Here is a 16,249-nt window from a genome sequence, read left to right as displayed (position 1 = left end):
TCCCAGTCTGCGCCCATTACCTGCCCCATTCCTCATTTATTTTATTTTTTTATTTGCTACATTTATATCCCACATTTTCCCACCTATTTGCAGGCTCAATGTGGCTTACAATATAATACAACAATAATCAAATTGACGGAATAAGAAAATCAGAATATAGATAACAGATAAGGTGCATAAGAATATCATGGCAATCATATTAACGGAGTAAGATTTTCAGAGTTGTTGCAATTAAGGTGCATAAGAAAATTATGTGTATTAAGAAGTGGATAAGTGGATTTATCAAACTCACTTCTCCTTTCCCTCCACTCTCTATTTCAGTCGATAACACTCTCAACCTCCCCGTCTCATCTGCCCGCAACCTCGGAGTCATCTTCGACTCCTCCCTCTCCTTCTCTGCGCATATCCAGCAGACAGCCAAGACGTGTCGCTTCTTTCTCTATAACATCAGCAAAATTTGCCCTTTCCTCTCTGAGCACACCACCCAAACTCTCATCCACTCTCTCATTACCTCTCGCCTTGACTACTGCAACCTACTCCTCACTGGCCTCCCACTTAACCATCTATCCCCCCTTCAATCCATTCAGAACTCTGCTGCACGTCTTATCTTCCGCCTAGACCGCTATGCTCATATCACCCCTCTCCTCAAGTCACTTCACTGGCTTCCGATCAGGTACCGCATACAATTAAAGCTTCTCTTATTAACCTACAAATGCACTCGATCTGCAGCCCCTCATTACCTCTCTACCCTCATCTCCCCTTACGCTCCTACCCATAACCTCCGCTCACAGGACAAATCCCTCCTCTCAGTACCCTTCTCCATCACCGCCACCTCCAGGCTCCACCCTTTCTGCCTCGCCTCACCCTATGCTTGGAATAAACTCCCTGAGCCCACACGCCAAGCCCCCTCCCTGCCCATCTTCAAATCCTTGCTCAAAAGCCCACCTCTTCAATGTCGCTTTCGGCACCTAACCATTATTCTATTCAGGAAATCTAGACTGCCCCAATTTGATTGCACTTTTTTGTCCTTTAGATTGTAAGCTCCTTCGAGCAGGGACTGTCCTCTGTGTTAAATTGTACAGTGCTGCGTAACCCTGGTAGCGCTTTATAAATGTTGAGTAGTAGTAGTAGCAGTAATTAGCATATGCTCTGACAAGCCACTTCACTAATTGTTAGTGCAGGTGTGGCTAATAGCATGTGTTAACTCCTGCACTAACCTCCGGATTCTATATAGCGTGCCTAGAGTTACACACAGTATTTTATAACTATGCGCATAGATTGTTTTAACAAGCTGTTAAGCGTTAACAGCTCTTAACAAGCAATAATGAGCACTAATTGGCAAAAATTAGAATTAAGCCCGTACATTGCTAAGCATATTCTATAATGTACTATGCCTAAATTCTAACATGTGCAGGCAAAAAGGAGCGTGCATAGGGGCAAGGAGATGGGTGTTTTGTGGGTGTTTCAAAATCTTCATGCGTTGTTATAAAATATGGGCCAGCAGTAATTTACACCAGCTTTTCATTGGTGTACATGGAAGAACGTAGATTCAGTTGATTGAACTATGCCTAAGCATATTCTAAATACCATGCATAGATTTACACGCAGTATTTAGAATACACTTAGGCATAATTGCCTAATGCGCATTAATTTTAGGCGCCATATTTAGAATCGGGCCCTAATTGCTTAACACATTTTAGTGAAAGGGACCCATAATGGCCATTTGTATGCAATATACAAGTCAGTGTTCCCAGGGGCAGAGAGCGGTTAGAACAGGGATGGAATTGCCAACTCCTTCCAGCACAAATTTGTACAAAATTAGTTCTGTCTCACAGCAGGTGAAACTCTGTGCAAAAACTCGGGGGATATTTTATAAAGGCACATAAAGACATATCCCCAAATTCCATATATGGCACCTTAACTTGTACAAGCTAATTTGGTCGCATGACTAAATTGCGCACACAACTTAATTGATTAACAAGCCAATCAGCACTGATAATTGGCACTTAACAACCAATTAGCAGCACTAATTGGCTTTAATTAGAATGTAAGTGCACAACTTTCTAGGCATTTTATACAACACAGTGTGTGTAAATTCTGTACATTATTATGCTTTATTCACTTTATTGTTTGTTTGTAAGCCACATTGAACTTGAGTCTAATTCGGGCAAATGTGGGGTATAAATGTCATGAATAAATAAATAAATAAATTCTAATGCACACAGTCGAAAAGGGGGCATGGCCATGGGTGTGGAACAGGTAGGTTGCGGGCATTTCAAAAAACTATACGCACTATTATGGAATTCACCCAATCTGCGCCTAACTTAGACTCAGGTATTTAGGCCTGGTTTTAGGTGGCCTAAATGGGTGCGCCTAAATTTTAGTCGCAAGAACGGCACAAGCAAACATTCTATATACTACGCCTAACTTTAGGAGTAGTTTATAGAATCATGCTAACCACGTGGTTTTTCGCCACTGATTTTTAAGGCGCCATTTATAGAATTTGGCCCATATTTCTTTCCTTGCCAAGGCATGCTGTGTTATAAAACTACCCTCAAAAGGAGAAATTCCATAACCGTCCACCTGTGAATTGGCACCCAGAGGGAGCACAGTAGGAGCCTGTTCTATAAAGGAATCTAGATGCCTACTTTGTTTTATATAATGCTAGCAGAACAGTGAAAATATGCACCTATATGTTAGGAGTGAGCACTTACACTAACCACAGAACTGACAAAAGTGTATCCCTCTGATATTTACTACTACTACTATTTAGCATTTCTATAGCGCTACAAGGCGTACACAGCGCTGCACAAACATAGAAGAAAGACAGTCCCTGCTCAAAGAGCTTACAATCTAATAGACAAAAAAAAAAAAAAATAAAGTAAGCAAAATAAGCTTGAAAACTATTTAAAACTATTTAATTGGCCAGGAATAGTAGAGACTCAATTATCTGACGTAAATGGTATCGGCCCATTGTCAGATAAATGAAAAGTCGGATAACATGGAACACATTGAAAATGCATAGAAACTGTGTATTTCAAGTGCTGCAGTGAAAGCAGGATCTCAGTAGACAGCAAAGCCAATTATTTCTAAGTGTCGCAGTGAAAACAGGGACTCAGAAAATCCAAGAGGTAGGTCTGCCCTTCCAGTGAATTGGATCAGGAAAATGTAAAAAAGCCCAATGATGTCACCGGGGGGGGGGGGGGAGGGGGGAGAGGAGGTTCTGTTGAATATGCCAGATAGTCGGATTAGTGAAGGTCGCATAATCAAGACTGTGCTGTATGAACATTATAAGTAGCATACTATGTCATAATATGTACTGCTATTTTAATATTTTTTCTGCGGAAATTATCTATTGCTTATGATCAGATTGATCTTCCTGTACACCCTCTTGGGTGAATTTCTTCAAGAAAGCAGTAAATCTAAATAAATAAATATTTAATAGCAGGTCTTGTAAACAGTAAAGATGCAACATTCTTTGATGAAATCTCTTGTGCTTACCTGGACATGCCTGAATATTACATCTGGATATCTGAGACGAGTCACCTGGACAAGGCCGACCTCCATTAGATGGGGTTGGATTACTACATAAACGTATCCGGGTTTGCTCTCCACCTCCACAAGAAGCAGAACACTCACTCCAAGCTTGCCAAGGACCCCAGTTTCCATTTACTACAAACAAGCAAATTAGAGCATAGCCTTTGGTATATTTCCAGGGCATCCCAAGGGTTAAGTCACATTAACAAGATAATTGTCCCTTATGCAATCTCTCCCTGATTCTATAAAAGTTGCCAAAAATTGTGCATGCCCAATTTGTGCACACAATTTAATTGAATGAGCTAATTAGCGCCAATAATTGGCTTGACAAGCAATTATTGGTACTAATTACATTTAATTAGCATTTCCATACAATCTAAAAAAGGGAGCGTGGAAATGGATGTGTCATGGGCACCCCAGAGGCATTCCTAAAATGTACATGCTTTGTTATAGAGTAACAGGGATATGCATCTAATTTAGGTGTGTATTTTCAGTTGGTGCAAATGGCTGCAACTACAGTTAAGCATGATTCCTAGACATAAGAGGAATATCCAAAAAATTCTATAAAACCTTGCCTAACTTTAAGCATAGCTTTTTTTGGTGCCATTTATAGAATCTACCCCTCTATATGCACTATATAAAGTAGCGTACAAGTGCATTAGTGTGTAACTGCAAAGGGGCATATAGATGGGCAGAGCATTGGGCCTGTCTCCCTTTAATGCACATAGGGCCAGATTCAGTAAAAGGCGCCCAAAGTTTGGTGCCATTATGATCGGCATTGAGTGCAAATTCTATAATGGCAGCACTGAGTGGTGCTACAATTGACATTGAGTGTGGACTTCAGTGACTAACAGGCTCATTTTCAAAAGAGATAGACGTCCAAAAAGTGACATAAGTCAGCATTTGGAAGTTTATCTCACAGAAACGTCCAAATCAGTATTATCAAAACCTCTTTTTGGACGTCTTTCTCTGAAGTCTGTCAGAAGGACGTCCAAATCGCAAGGGGGCGTGCTAGGGGCATGTTCAAGGCGGGACTTGGGCGTTCCTAAGACATGGACGTCTTTCAGCAATAATGGAACAAAACAAAGACATCCAAGACTTAGATGTTTTGAGCTAGACCTGTTTTTATAAAAAACAGCTGCAGTGGGAATTGAACCCACTTCCCCAGGACCAAAGTCTGCTGCATTGACTACAAGGCTACTCCTCTACTCCACATAAGAGATGCCCCAAATGACCAGATGACCACTGGAAGGAGTTGGGGCTCACCTCCCCTTACTCCTCCAAATCACAAAACATTTTTCCAAACAGCACTTTCAAAAGGAAAAGACAGACTTTACAAAAAAGGTCCACATTCAGTGGAGGAGTGGCCTAGTGGATAGGGTGGTGGACTTTGGTCTTGAGGAACTGAGCTCAATTCCTGGCACAGGCAGCTCCTTGTGACTCTGGGCAAGTCACTTAACCCTCCATTGCCTGCCACATTGAGCCTGCCATGAGTGGGAAAGCATGGGGTACAAATGTAATAAAAATATCTAAAGACTTGCCCAGGTCACAAGGAGCAGCAGTGGGAATTGAACCCATGTTACCAGGATCAAAGCCTGCTGCACTAACCATTAAACCACTCCTCCTCCTCTATTTTGGATGCTGTGCATTTGGATGTCTTTGTGTTCGAGAATGGCTGAAAATCAAAGATGTCCAAATCCAAGGGCGTCCATAGTATTTTTGAAAACAAAGATGGACGTCCATCTTTTTTCGAAAATGACCTTTTCACCGTCTCTGAATTTGGATGTTTTACAAAGACATCCAAATTCCAACTTAGATGTTTTTTTTTTTCGAAAATGCCCCTCTAAGTGTGGCGAAATAGTAGGCTTTCCAGCATGTGAATTATATTCATGAAGTGTAGTTCTCTGGTTTGGCCAGCAGGTGGTGCATGTTTTATGTTTAAAGCTGTAACAGAGAAATGACTGTTCCTTTTTGTAGTTTTACACAGAGATGAAGTAACCCACAGTGATATGGCCAGCTAGCTACTTTTAAAAAATGTTGTTCTAGGCTCTGATTGGCCCAGGAGTTCAAATCCCGTCTGGAAATACTGGATTTTTCACCAGTCTCAGCCAGGGATAGGAGAAACATCTCTTCACTGTGATCCTGTGAGCAATTATATTCTGTAACCTGTGAGAAGCTGTATTTCCTGCACTACCCAGACAGTGACTAAATGTTTAGATAGGTTTAATATTCACCAATATTCAGTTCCCTGTTATTGCGTGCTGTTTTTGCTCCATCTGTTTTTATGTTCAGTGTTCAATATTTTTATGACAGTAAACCTTTTTTACTTTATTGACTGCTTGTCTGGACTAAGAATCCTGGTGGTTTGTGTGTCGGGTCTGTGAGTGCTTTCTAGGAACTGCGGGACCACTGGGAGTGTGGCCCCAATAACCTAGAAAACACTGGGGATAACTTGAGAGTGGAAGACTTGACTAGAGGCAGTTGGGACCCAGTCAGTGGAAGGAGGGTGCTAGTGTAGAGCACATGCCCAGGTGCAGGCAGACCTGAGCAGTGCTGAAGGGAGACGCCCTAAGTGGCTGAAGGGATAACCACAGGTGGGTGATGTGTTCCGTGACACTAAGGTTAGGTGAGAGCATCTATGCTAGCCATAAGCTTGTGTAAATGCTGACACTGAAATCCGAGTATTTGCGTGCAGAACAACAAGTATTCTATTATCCCAGGCCTAACTTCCAGCCACGCCCCTCCCATGGCCATACCCACTTTGGAGTGGTATGCCACTGAAGTTAGGTGAGGTGAATACAGAATACCTCGTGTATAACAATTAATTAGCACTTGTTACGGCCACTTAAGTTATCCTTAGTGCCACTTGAGTGCCAAATGATCAATTAAGTTGCATGCAGAAATGCAGACTGTGCACAAAATTCTGTGCCTAACTTTAAGCACCATTTATAGAATCTGGGGCATAATGTACAGAATACTGAAAGTTACATGCATGACATGTAGTGATTAGGCGCACCCAGTTAACACCTACAACTGAGTTGGCATAAGTTAGTGCACCTAATTTTGTGTGTACAAATTTTGGTTTGTGTCTGAATTCTATAATGGCTCTAATTCCTTTGCTAGCCCTGTGTACTAATGGAAAATTTAGTGCAGGCCCTTCAAAAAACACCTGCGTTAAAATGGTTAAACTAGATTTTAACGTGTTTTGAGGCCCTTTTACTAGGTTATGCTAAGAAATGGGTTTAGCACACCCTCATGTGGGTCTTTCATGTGAACTAAACCCGTTTCCAGAGTGGCCATAAATTTGGCCTTTTTATGTTTTTTTGGCCCTGTGCTAATGTTCGCCATTTAAAAAAATACCGTGGGAGCACTTAGGGGCCCTTTTACTAAAAGATTGGCGGGCAGCAACAGGCTTGCCATGTGTCAATCTGGAACTATCGCCAAGCTACTGCAGCAGCCCAGCAGTAGTTCCCACCCCCAGTGCACGACATTTCTGGTGCTACAAAAATATTTATACTTTTGTAGCACCAGTGCTTATGCAGCGGTAATAGGTTAGCGCAGGAGCACTTACTGCCACCTAAATGGGTGGCAGTAAGTGCTCCCCCCGAAAGGGCTGGGCAGCAAGTGGTTCACTTACCGCACAACCATTTCTTTTCCCCAAAAATGTCCGGCCTTTTACTCGCTGTGGTAAAAGGGGACCTCAGCAGGTGTCAAAAACATGCACTGATGCCAGCACAGGCCTCCTTTTACCACAGTAAATGGATCCCTAAGGCTCCTTTGTAATGGATGCACTAACCAGTTAGCAAAGCAGTAATGTCAGTGCATTAGCTGATCAGCGCATCCACACCTATTCTCCACCCCTGAAATGTGTCCTCCTAACGCCCTCCCAAATAAATACTGTGCGCTTAGCACTCACAGATGGCAAAACTAAGGCAGAACACTTTAGTGTGTACTGTGTTATACCATTTTTGTTGCATTAGGCATGTGTTAGCACCTAACGTAGCTTAGAAAAAGGGCCTCTAAACTTGTTAACTGGTGAAAATATGAGGGGGGCACTTTATGCGCTTAATCATGCGATTACACATTTGAATCATGCCCGCCCGCGTGATTACAATTTTTAATTGATGAACAGCCCTAGTAATAACCGAGCCGTTCATACAATTTGTAACATACGTTCAGCATGTTTTGAAGGATGCAATATTGTGACTTACAATCATCTTGCACATTTTTTTACCAGCAAAGATCAATTTTTTATAGTAAATTTTATATATTTTAATTTATTTATCAGGTGCTTTTCACTACTGCTTTGACTATGTTTATATGTGTAGGATATTACAGCATTTTTGATTATTTTTATATATTTTACTATAAAATTTCAATTTGCTATGAGATACTATGGAATAAAAACTGAGAAAATGTCAGCACATAAAGATCGTAATGATGACCTATTCAGTCTGCCCCTCTTCACAACCTATAAAACATAAATAAATGGGCCAGAGTACTTGAAGGACAGGATCTTCTACTTCAGAAAACAAGTGAAAGCCTGATTCGTCTCCCAAGTCTACTGGAAGAGGCAACTAACTAACTAGCTAGTCACAAACACAAGAACTAACATTGGTTGCAAACACTGCAGCAGGTCTGGCTTATCATACATACACTAGATGAGGTCAGTTGCATGTACCTTTTCTGATTGCATGTGCAATTTTCAAGTTAGTCACCCTTATCATCTATCTAAACTTCAGATTGTGAGCCCACTACAGCTAGAGAAAGTACCTTCATATAATAAATGTAAACAGCTTTGGTTGTACCACAGAAATGTGGTATATCAAATCCATGACCTTTACCCTTTAATCTGAATGTTTCACCTCTTTTTTGTCACCTTTATTATCCAGTAAGATGTTCTAATGTGTATTCTGCTAACGTTGTAAATAGCATACTGTAGTGTACTGTTTATTGTGTATATCCAAGTTATTCTTGTATACCACGTTGGGTGAGTTTCTTCATAAGGGTAGTAAATTTAAATGTCAATAAATAAATAAAAATTAAAAAGATTAAATAAATAACAAAATGAACAGAAGCTTTTGCTCATATGCAAACAATTTCCTCAAGCAGGAAATGTTTTACATTTAGAACCTCAAGCCTATCTATGGCTATTTCATCATCATCATAACCGAATAGGAAAATAAATACAGTTATAAAGCAGAAGAGACTTTTGAAGTGTAGCCAAGGAAATTAATTTTGACTAAGCACCCAGATGAGAGTCTACAACTAGTGTGTTTCAATTTCTGTTCATGTGTATATACATATGAATAAACCGAGAGAGAGAGAGAGATGCCAGAATAATTTTGACCATAAATTGTGGTATTTGGAAAGTAGAAAACATATATGATTTTGTGTTCTAAGAGCAAGCATTCAACTATGCCAAGTTCTTCTGCAAGTAACTAAGCCAAGAGCATCAAATCAAGACTTCAGACCCACCACGCTTGATCTGGATCATGTGTCACAGGAGAAGGATTTATGTGTGACCATCAAAAATATGAACTGAGGAGGAACAAAAAGCCCTGTTCAATAGCCTCATTTTGTTTTTGGCAATGCATAGCTTAGCCTGCTGAGCTGTATTATAGACTCTTCAAACATTCTGCAAGTGAAAAGTTCCCAGCACTGCAAAAGAATAAACCCCGTTCTTCAGAGAGAGAAGTACATGTTTATAGTAGACATAACTCAACATTTCCAGTCCAAAAGAACCACTTTGCTCCAATCAAAATCCTAAGCATGCATGAAAAAATTTAAAGAAAGAGGGTAAATTCTGCACACAGAGAACTGCTGAATGTGAATAAACTCCACTGGTTATATAACTGGACAGGAAACCTTCCACCAAGCCCTTGCTCTATTTGATTTAAGTCTTTATGTATTTGCTTTGAGATCAGCCTGCTTAAATAAAAAAAAATAGTTCAAAATACTGACTCCATCAATTCCATATCGCCTTATATCCATAGGTGCCCCCTCCCCACCCCCAGTATATCATTTTCTGGATTTTTGGTTATTTAGATAAATATATCTTATGATCCTTGCTGTGCATTCTGATAAGGAATATCCCAGCTAGGAAAAAAAGAGAAGCAGATGTACTACACAGTGCAAAATTAGGATGGGCTTTCTGATCATGTCCTCTCAGGTTCTGCCGTACTGTCTTTAGCTTATGTAGTCAATGCTGTAGAAACAGTTTTTAAAACCCTCTTAAGATCTCACCAGGGCAGACATCGGTACTGCATCTCTGTATCTGTGTGTCTGCACCAGCACACGCTCTTCCACCACTGCCAGGACGAGGATTGTCACAGGTACGATACCTCCGCATCTGGCCACTATTACATGTTCGACTGCACATTCCCCAACTACTCCATGGGCCCCAGTTACCATGAACTGCAACAGTAATAACAACAGCAGCATTTAGACAGTGAAGTACTTGAATTAAATAAAATACATTGTCACAAATCCCATGCTCATTGAAGCTGTTCATAGGTCAGTCATTAAATACTGCACTTGACTGAGCACCACATCTGTCATCTCACAGAAGTTATATCATAAGTATGACCAACATTAGATGGGACCGGATTATTATACACAAGTTGGGTCTCTTCCTCGCTCCTTCTTCAACAATGATCTTTTTTCCACCCGGATGCAATGAGATTGGAATACAAGTATAGTAACATATACTTTTATCTCAAAATACCCTATAGAGCTAGATTCAGTTAATGGCACACAAAAATTGGCACTCAAAGACGAGTGCCCATTATAGAATAGTATTGAGTGACCATATTTGAGCACCAGGACTTACGGCTGCTGAAACCAGGTATAATTCTTGGTGCCCAATTTGGGCTCACAACCCTGGTATTCTATACCATTGCGCACAAATTTTAGGAACACCCCTGACCGGCCCATGCTCCTCACATGGCCACACCCCCTTTTGGGTTGTGTGCTGTGGGATTTGGGCGCACATTGTTATAGAATAACATATAACATGATGTGCATGCAAATTCAAATTGGTGCCAATTAGCACCTAATTATTGGCACTAATTGCTAGATGCTCTATAGCGCACCTAGAAATCCATGCCAAAATCCAGGCATATTATATAATAATGTGTGTGACTTAATTGGTTTAACAAGCCAATCAGCATTTTAACAGCTCTTAACAAGCAATAATGAGCACTAATTGGCAATAATAAGAATCTATGCACACAAGTCGCTAAGCGTATTCTGTAAAGAACTGCACCTAAATTCTAAGGCATGCAGTTCAAAAGGGGTATGGCTATGGGCAGGAAAATGGGTGTTCCATGGGCATTCCCAAATTTATGCGTGGAGTTATAGAATTTGGCCCAGTGCACGTAAATTTACACACAGGGATTTACACCATGTTTTCATTGGTATAAATGGAGGCACACAGTTTTAGGTGCTGGGATATCAACTAAACGTATTCTATATACCGTGCCTAAATCTAGGCACCGCTTTTAGAATATGCTTAGGTAAAAATGTTTACTGCGCAGATTTTTTTAGTTGCCTTATATAGAAGCTGGCCTTAATTAGCTTGTTAGTCAATTTAATTGGGCACACATCTTGGACTGGTGCCCAAATATCGGTGCCCAATTTAGGGTGCCATATATGGAAGACAAGAAACAAAGCCTGTTTCCTGAAAAATGAAACGGGCCCTACCAAGGCTCTCGTCTAAGCGATTTCTCCTCTCTCCCCTGCCCTCCCCTCCATGTCCAGCGATTCCCCCTCCCCTCCCATCCATGTCCAGCGATTCTCCTCTACCCTGCCCTCCACTCTCATCCCATCCAATCCATGCCCTGCGATTCTCCCCTCCCCTCCCCTCCGTGTCCCGCGATTCTAGCCTCCCCTACATGTCCAGCGATTCTCCTCTGCCCTGCCCTCCCATCTGTGTCCCGCAATTCTCCCCTCGCCTCCCATCTCATTGATATCCAGCGATTCTCCTCTGGCCTGCCCTCCCACCCATGTCCAGCGATTCTACCTTCCCCTCTCCTCCCCTCCTCTCCATGGCCAGTGACTCTGTCCTTCTTGCTGCCCTGCCTTTAAGCCATTCATCTTACCTCAGGTCGCAGTGGCGGCAGGCTCAGCTCGTGTCACCTCCAGCCTTCCCTTGCCTTCCCTCTCAGTGCCCTGCCCTCCTCTGATATCATTTCGTCTTTCCACGAGGGCGGGACACTGAGAGGGAAGGGAACGCTGGAGGCGAGCTGACATCAGCATGCTGTTACGAACCCAGCCAGCCAGCCATCCAGGGAAGCAGAGTGACCAATTATTATATAGATAGTGTCTTTTTCCAACTGACCATCTCAGAATCCAGTTGGAACATTTGTAGCTAGAGTAAAAAGGAGAAGGGTTAAGCCCATGAACCTTTACTGATCATGTATGGAATGAATGAATTCCTTGGGATCCTGCCAGGTATTTGCGCACTGGACTGGCCACTGTTGAAGACAAGATACTGGGTCTGATGGACCTTTGGTCTGATCTTGTGTTCTTATATTCAAACTGCTGTAAGTTCCATAGTTTTGTGAATGAAATGATGAGGGTGCCATTAGTTTGAGCTATTAAAGGAGTGCAATGTTCAAAATCTATAATTAGACTAGCCTAATGACATGAGAACTTAATTTGTTTTTATTTCATACTTGTGGGGATGCCTAATCAATGAAGAACAATTCCACTAAAAGAGCGCAGCTAAAAATTAATTGAATGTGGAAAACCATACACTAGCTCAAATAATTATATGGTGATATTGTAAATATTTTTAATTTCCTAATTATTTTATTTTTTAATGTCTTAAAAAGGAGGAAAAAAAGGCCTCAGTAGTCAAAGGTTATTGCCATGGAGGAAGGGTACAGTTCATCTAAGCCACTTTGTGTCATTTTCACAAACCACAGTGCTTTATGACTAAGACTAATCATTGGCCAAAAACCTCTAATATTTTAAAATATCATCAACTTAACTGCAATACCACTGCAATGTTCTAATCAATGTTCATGAATTAGTTAACATTCTTGAAACCTTTCTGCCTTTAAAATTTCACTTTCATCACTCAGCAATGAAAAGAAACACTTAGCTTAAACTTCACTTTTTCATGAAGCTCCCAACGGGAACCAGTTTCACCAGAACAGGCATCTTCAGGGGAGATGTCAAACATTTATTACAGCGCTTCCATAGGCAGTGCGATAAAGAGCAATATGTTTTTATTTACTTGCTTATTTATCCTAGGCTTACACCAGTCCCAGGGTGATTTACAGTAAAACTACATAAAATTACATAAACCACATACTAGCAAACATATAAACGGCAAGTGACCGTACTCACTTGCAAATGCGCAGTACAGACTTTCCTCTCTGTCCCGCCCTCGCGTCAAGACGTCATGACATCAGAGGGCGGAACAAAGAGAGAAACAAAGTCGAATTGTTGGATGCTGCTGCTGACGCCTGGAAATGAACATCACGCGAAACAACCTCCACCCTCCCCCCCATCCCCGCCGCCACTCCCGCCCTCCTCCGTATCGGGCCCCCTGCACTGACCTGACAAGCCTTTCACCTCCGCGATCTGCTGCTGCCTGTAGCACTTTCACACGGAGGTGAGAGGCGCTGTCAGGTCAGTGAAGGGGGCCCGGCACGGAGGGGGGAGGGAGCGGCGGCGATGAGGGTAGCTGGATATGAGGGGAGGGCAGGGGGGAGAGGCCATGGTTGCTGGACTTGGGGTGAGAGCAGGGCACAGAGGAGGGTTGCTGGACATGGGGGGAGGGGGGAGGCCAAGGGAAAGAGGAGGGTCGCTGGATATGGGGGGGGGATTGGTGGAGGGGGTGAGGCCAGGGGAGAGAGGAGGGCTGCAATACTCGCCCATTTTTACGGGCTTAACGGCTAGTAAACATGTAAATCCCTCCTGTCCCACATTAGCACAATAACAGCAAGGATTCACTCCCAAGGAACTTCCAGGATTTATCCAAAGCCACCCAAAAGCTACATTATGCATTTATTCAAACATATATATCCTGAGCTTCTTGTAGACACACAAGGATTAACCATATTAGAGAACTGAAACGCATGTTATTTACTTTGATTGTTAGTGACTTGTGTCTTTATTGCTTCTGTAAAACAGTAGTACCACTGTTCAAGGGTATCTAGAGAATGCAATAAGTAAGTATTTCTCACCTGGGCACAAATCACTGTTGCAAAAGTCAGTCTGTAAATCATTGCCTTCACAGTGGTGGCCGCCAAAGTTTGGTGCAGGATCTGAGCATTCTCTGGTTCTCTGTCTAGCACCTCCTCCACAGGATACACTGCAGGCAGACCAGCTGCTCCAGGCAGCCCATCTTCCATCCACTTGTTAACATAAAAAGACACAACTCGGTATATTGTTTTAATCTCTCAGAGGTATTGATAGTAGCCCTTCAAATTAGAAAAGAATTACTTTACCAGAAAGAGGGACATTTTAAATACAATGAACCAAAATGCCACTAAAATACACAGGACAAGCTATTTAAAGATGTAGATTTCTGGTCTACGAAGGTCCCTTTGCTGCAAACTTTGGATCTTTGTTAGCCTTTCACAGATATCCATTCTTTCTTTTTTGTCTGGAACTGTCCTTCTGTTCCTTTGTTTTTGGACTTGAAGCTCTACCAGAATCAGTGTGATCAGTAGATGTTGCTGTTGCTCAATGGATAAGGCTCCCTCTATCCACAGACTGGGAATGCTGCTTCATGTACTACTACTACTTATCATTTCTATAGCGCTACTAGACGTACGCAGCGCTGTACACTTGAACATGAAGAGACAGTCCCTGCTCGACAGAGCTTACAATCTAATTAGGACAGACAAACAGGACAAACAAGAGATAAGGGAATATTAAAGTGAGGATGATAAAATAAGGGTTCTGAACAAGTGAATAAGGATTAGGAGTTAAAAGCAGCATCAAAAAGGTGGGCTTTTAGCTTAGATTTGAAGACGGCCAGAGATGGAGCTTGACGTACCGGCTGAGGAAGCCTATTCCAGGCATAAGATGCAGCAAGATAAAAAGTTAGCAGTGGAGGAGAAGGGAGCAGTTAGAGATTTACCCAGTGAACGGAGTTCCCGGGGAGGAATGTAGGGAGAGATGAGAGTGGAGAGGTACTGAGGAGCTGCAGAGTGAATGCACTTAGAGGTCAATAAGAGGAGTTTGAACTGTATGCGGAAACGGATAGAAAGCCAATGAAGTGACTTGAGGAGAGGGCTAATATGAGCATAACGACCCTGGCGGAATATTAGTCGTGCAGCAGAATTTTGAACAGATTGAAGAGGAGAGAGATGGCGAAGTGGGAGACCTGTGAGAAGCAAGTTGCAATAGTCTAAGCGAGAGGTTATAAGAGCTTGGATGAGGGTTCTGGTAGTGTGCTCAGAAAGGAAAGGGTGACTTTTGCTGCTATTATCCCTTGCTGGCCTGGGAAACTAAAGTCGGGCTTGAGAATTATACCTGGGGTTTCTGTATGGCCAACAAGACAATCCTTTTTTGGTTCTATTTTAGCTAATTTTCTTTCTGACAGGTTAACAAGAATTTTCCTTTGTGCAATCTTTATTAAAATTAATATTAAATATAGTTTGAAGATTCATAACTAACTACTGGTAACTTGCATGGAGCAGTGGTTATGATCCAATTAGCAGTGCCATTCCTCCAAGAAGACAGTGGGGTAACTTGCACAGATTTGCACTTTTAACCTTAACTGCAAAGCTACAGCTATATTGAGCTTCCAAGAACATAAACAGGTAATCTACATGGAGTGATCATACTACTACTGCTAATCATTTCTATAGTGTACTAGATGTACGCAGTGCTGTACAATTGAACATGAAGAGACAGTCTCTGCTTGACAGAGCTTACAATCTAATCAGGACAGACAAACAGGACAAATAAGGAATAAGGAAATTACTAAGGTGGGAATGATAAAATAGACACGGTACTTAACAAGTGAATAGGGGTTAGGAGTTAAAAGCAGCATCAAAAAGGTGGGGTTTTAACCTAGATTTGAAGACAGCCAGAGATGGAGCTTGATGTACTGGCTCAGGAAGTCTATTCCAGTCATAAGGTGCAGCAAGGTAAAAGGAATAGAGTCTGGAGTTGGCAGTGGAGGAAACGTGTACATGTAAGAGAGATTTACCCATTGAATGGAGTTCCCGGGAAGAGTCTTAGGGAGAGGTAAGAGTGGACAGGTACTGAAGAGCTGCAGAGTGAATGCACTTGTAGGTCAGTAAGAGGAGTTTGAACTGTATGTGAAAACGGATAGGGAGCCAATGAAGTGACTTGAGAAGAGGGCTAATATGAGCATAGTGACACTGGTCAAAGTTCAAGCTTCAATGAGCATAGGGAGGCCAGATATTTTGGGTAATGACTGCACTGGTTCTGGCAGTTGTATGGATTATTAGAAAACTTGGTAATAAGATATGGTATGGTCTTGTAAGTATCAGCAAAAGAAACAAGCCTGAAATGGCCTACCATCAGAAGATGTGAAGGCCAATACATAAACAGGCATGCTTGGGAATGGTATGGAGAAAGGAACAGAAAGAGGATTGAAAATTAGGGCAAAATGTTTGGGTGTTGGGAACTAGTGTTATGCTGAGTATAGAAATGTATACACTTCTCTACCCATATTAGAAATATCTCAACTGGGCAGACTGGATGGGCCAAATTGATC

The 16,249-nt window shown here is 41.9% G+C and overlaps 1 protein-coding gene across 2 annotated transcripts in view; it reads right to left on the bottom strand.

The window, feature by feature from the left end:
* The window catches only part of HMCN1 (hemicentin 1), a 672,624-nt gene that overhangs the window by 72,500 nt on the left and 583,875 nt on the right, over positions 1-16,249 (bottom strand). For both annotated transcript variants that reach the window (XM_030206904.1, XM_030206905.1), the window contains exons 91-93: positions 13,737-13,907; positions 9,784-9,954; positions 3,502-3,672 (exon numbers count right to left, since the gene is read on the bottom strand). In XM_030206904.1, coding sequence (XP_030062764.1) covers positions 3,502-3,672; positions 9,784-9,954; positions 13,737-13,907 — 513 coding nt within the window. The remainder of the gene's footprint in view (positions 1-3,501; positions 3,673-9,783; positions 9,955-13,736; positions 13,908-16,249) is intronic.

Source organism: Microcaecilia unicolor, chromosome 6 (genome assembly GCF_901765095.1).
Source record: "Microcaecilia unicolor chromosome 6, aMicUni1.1, whole genome shotgun sequence".
In the NCBI taxonomy this organism is placed as follows: domain Eukaryota; kingdom Metazoa; phylum Chordata; class Amphibia; order Gymnophiona; family Siphonopidae; genus Microcaecilia; species Microcaecilia unicolor.
This window is presented reverse-complemented; position numbering and strand designations above follow the sequence as displayed.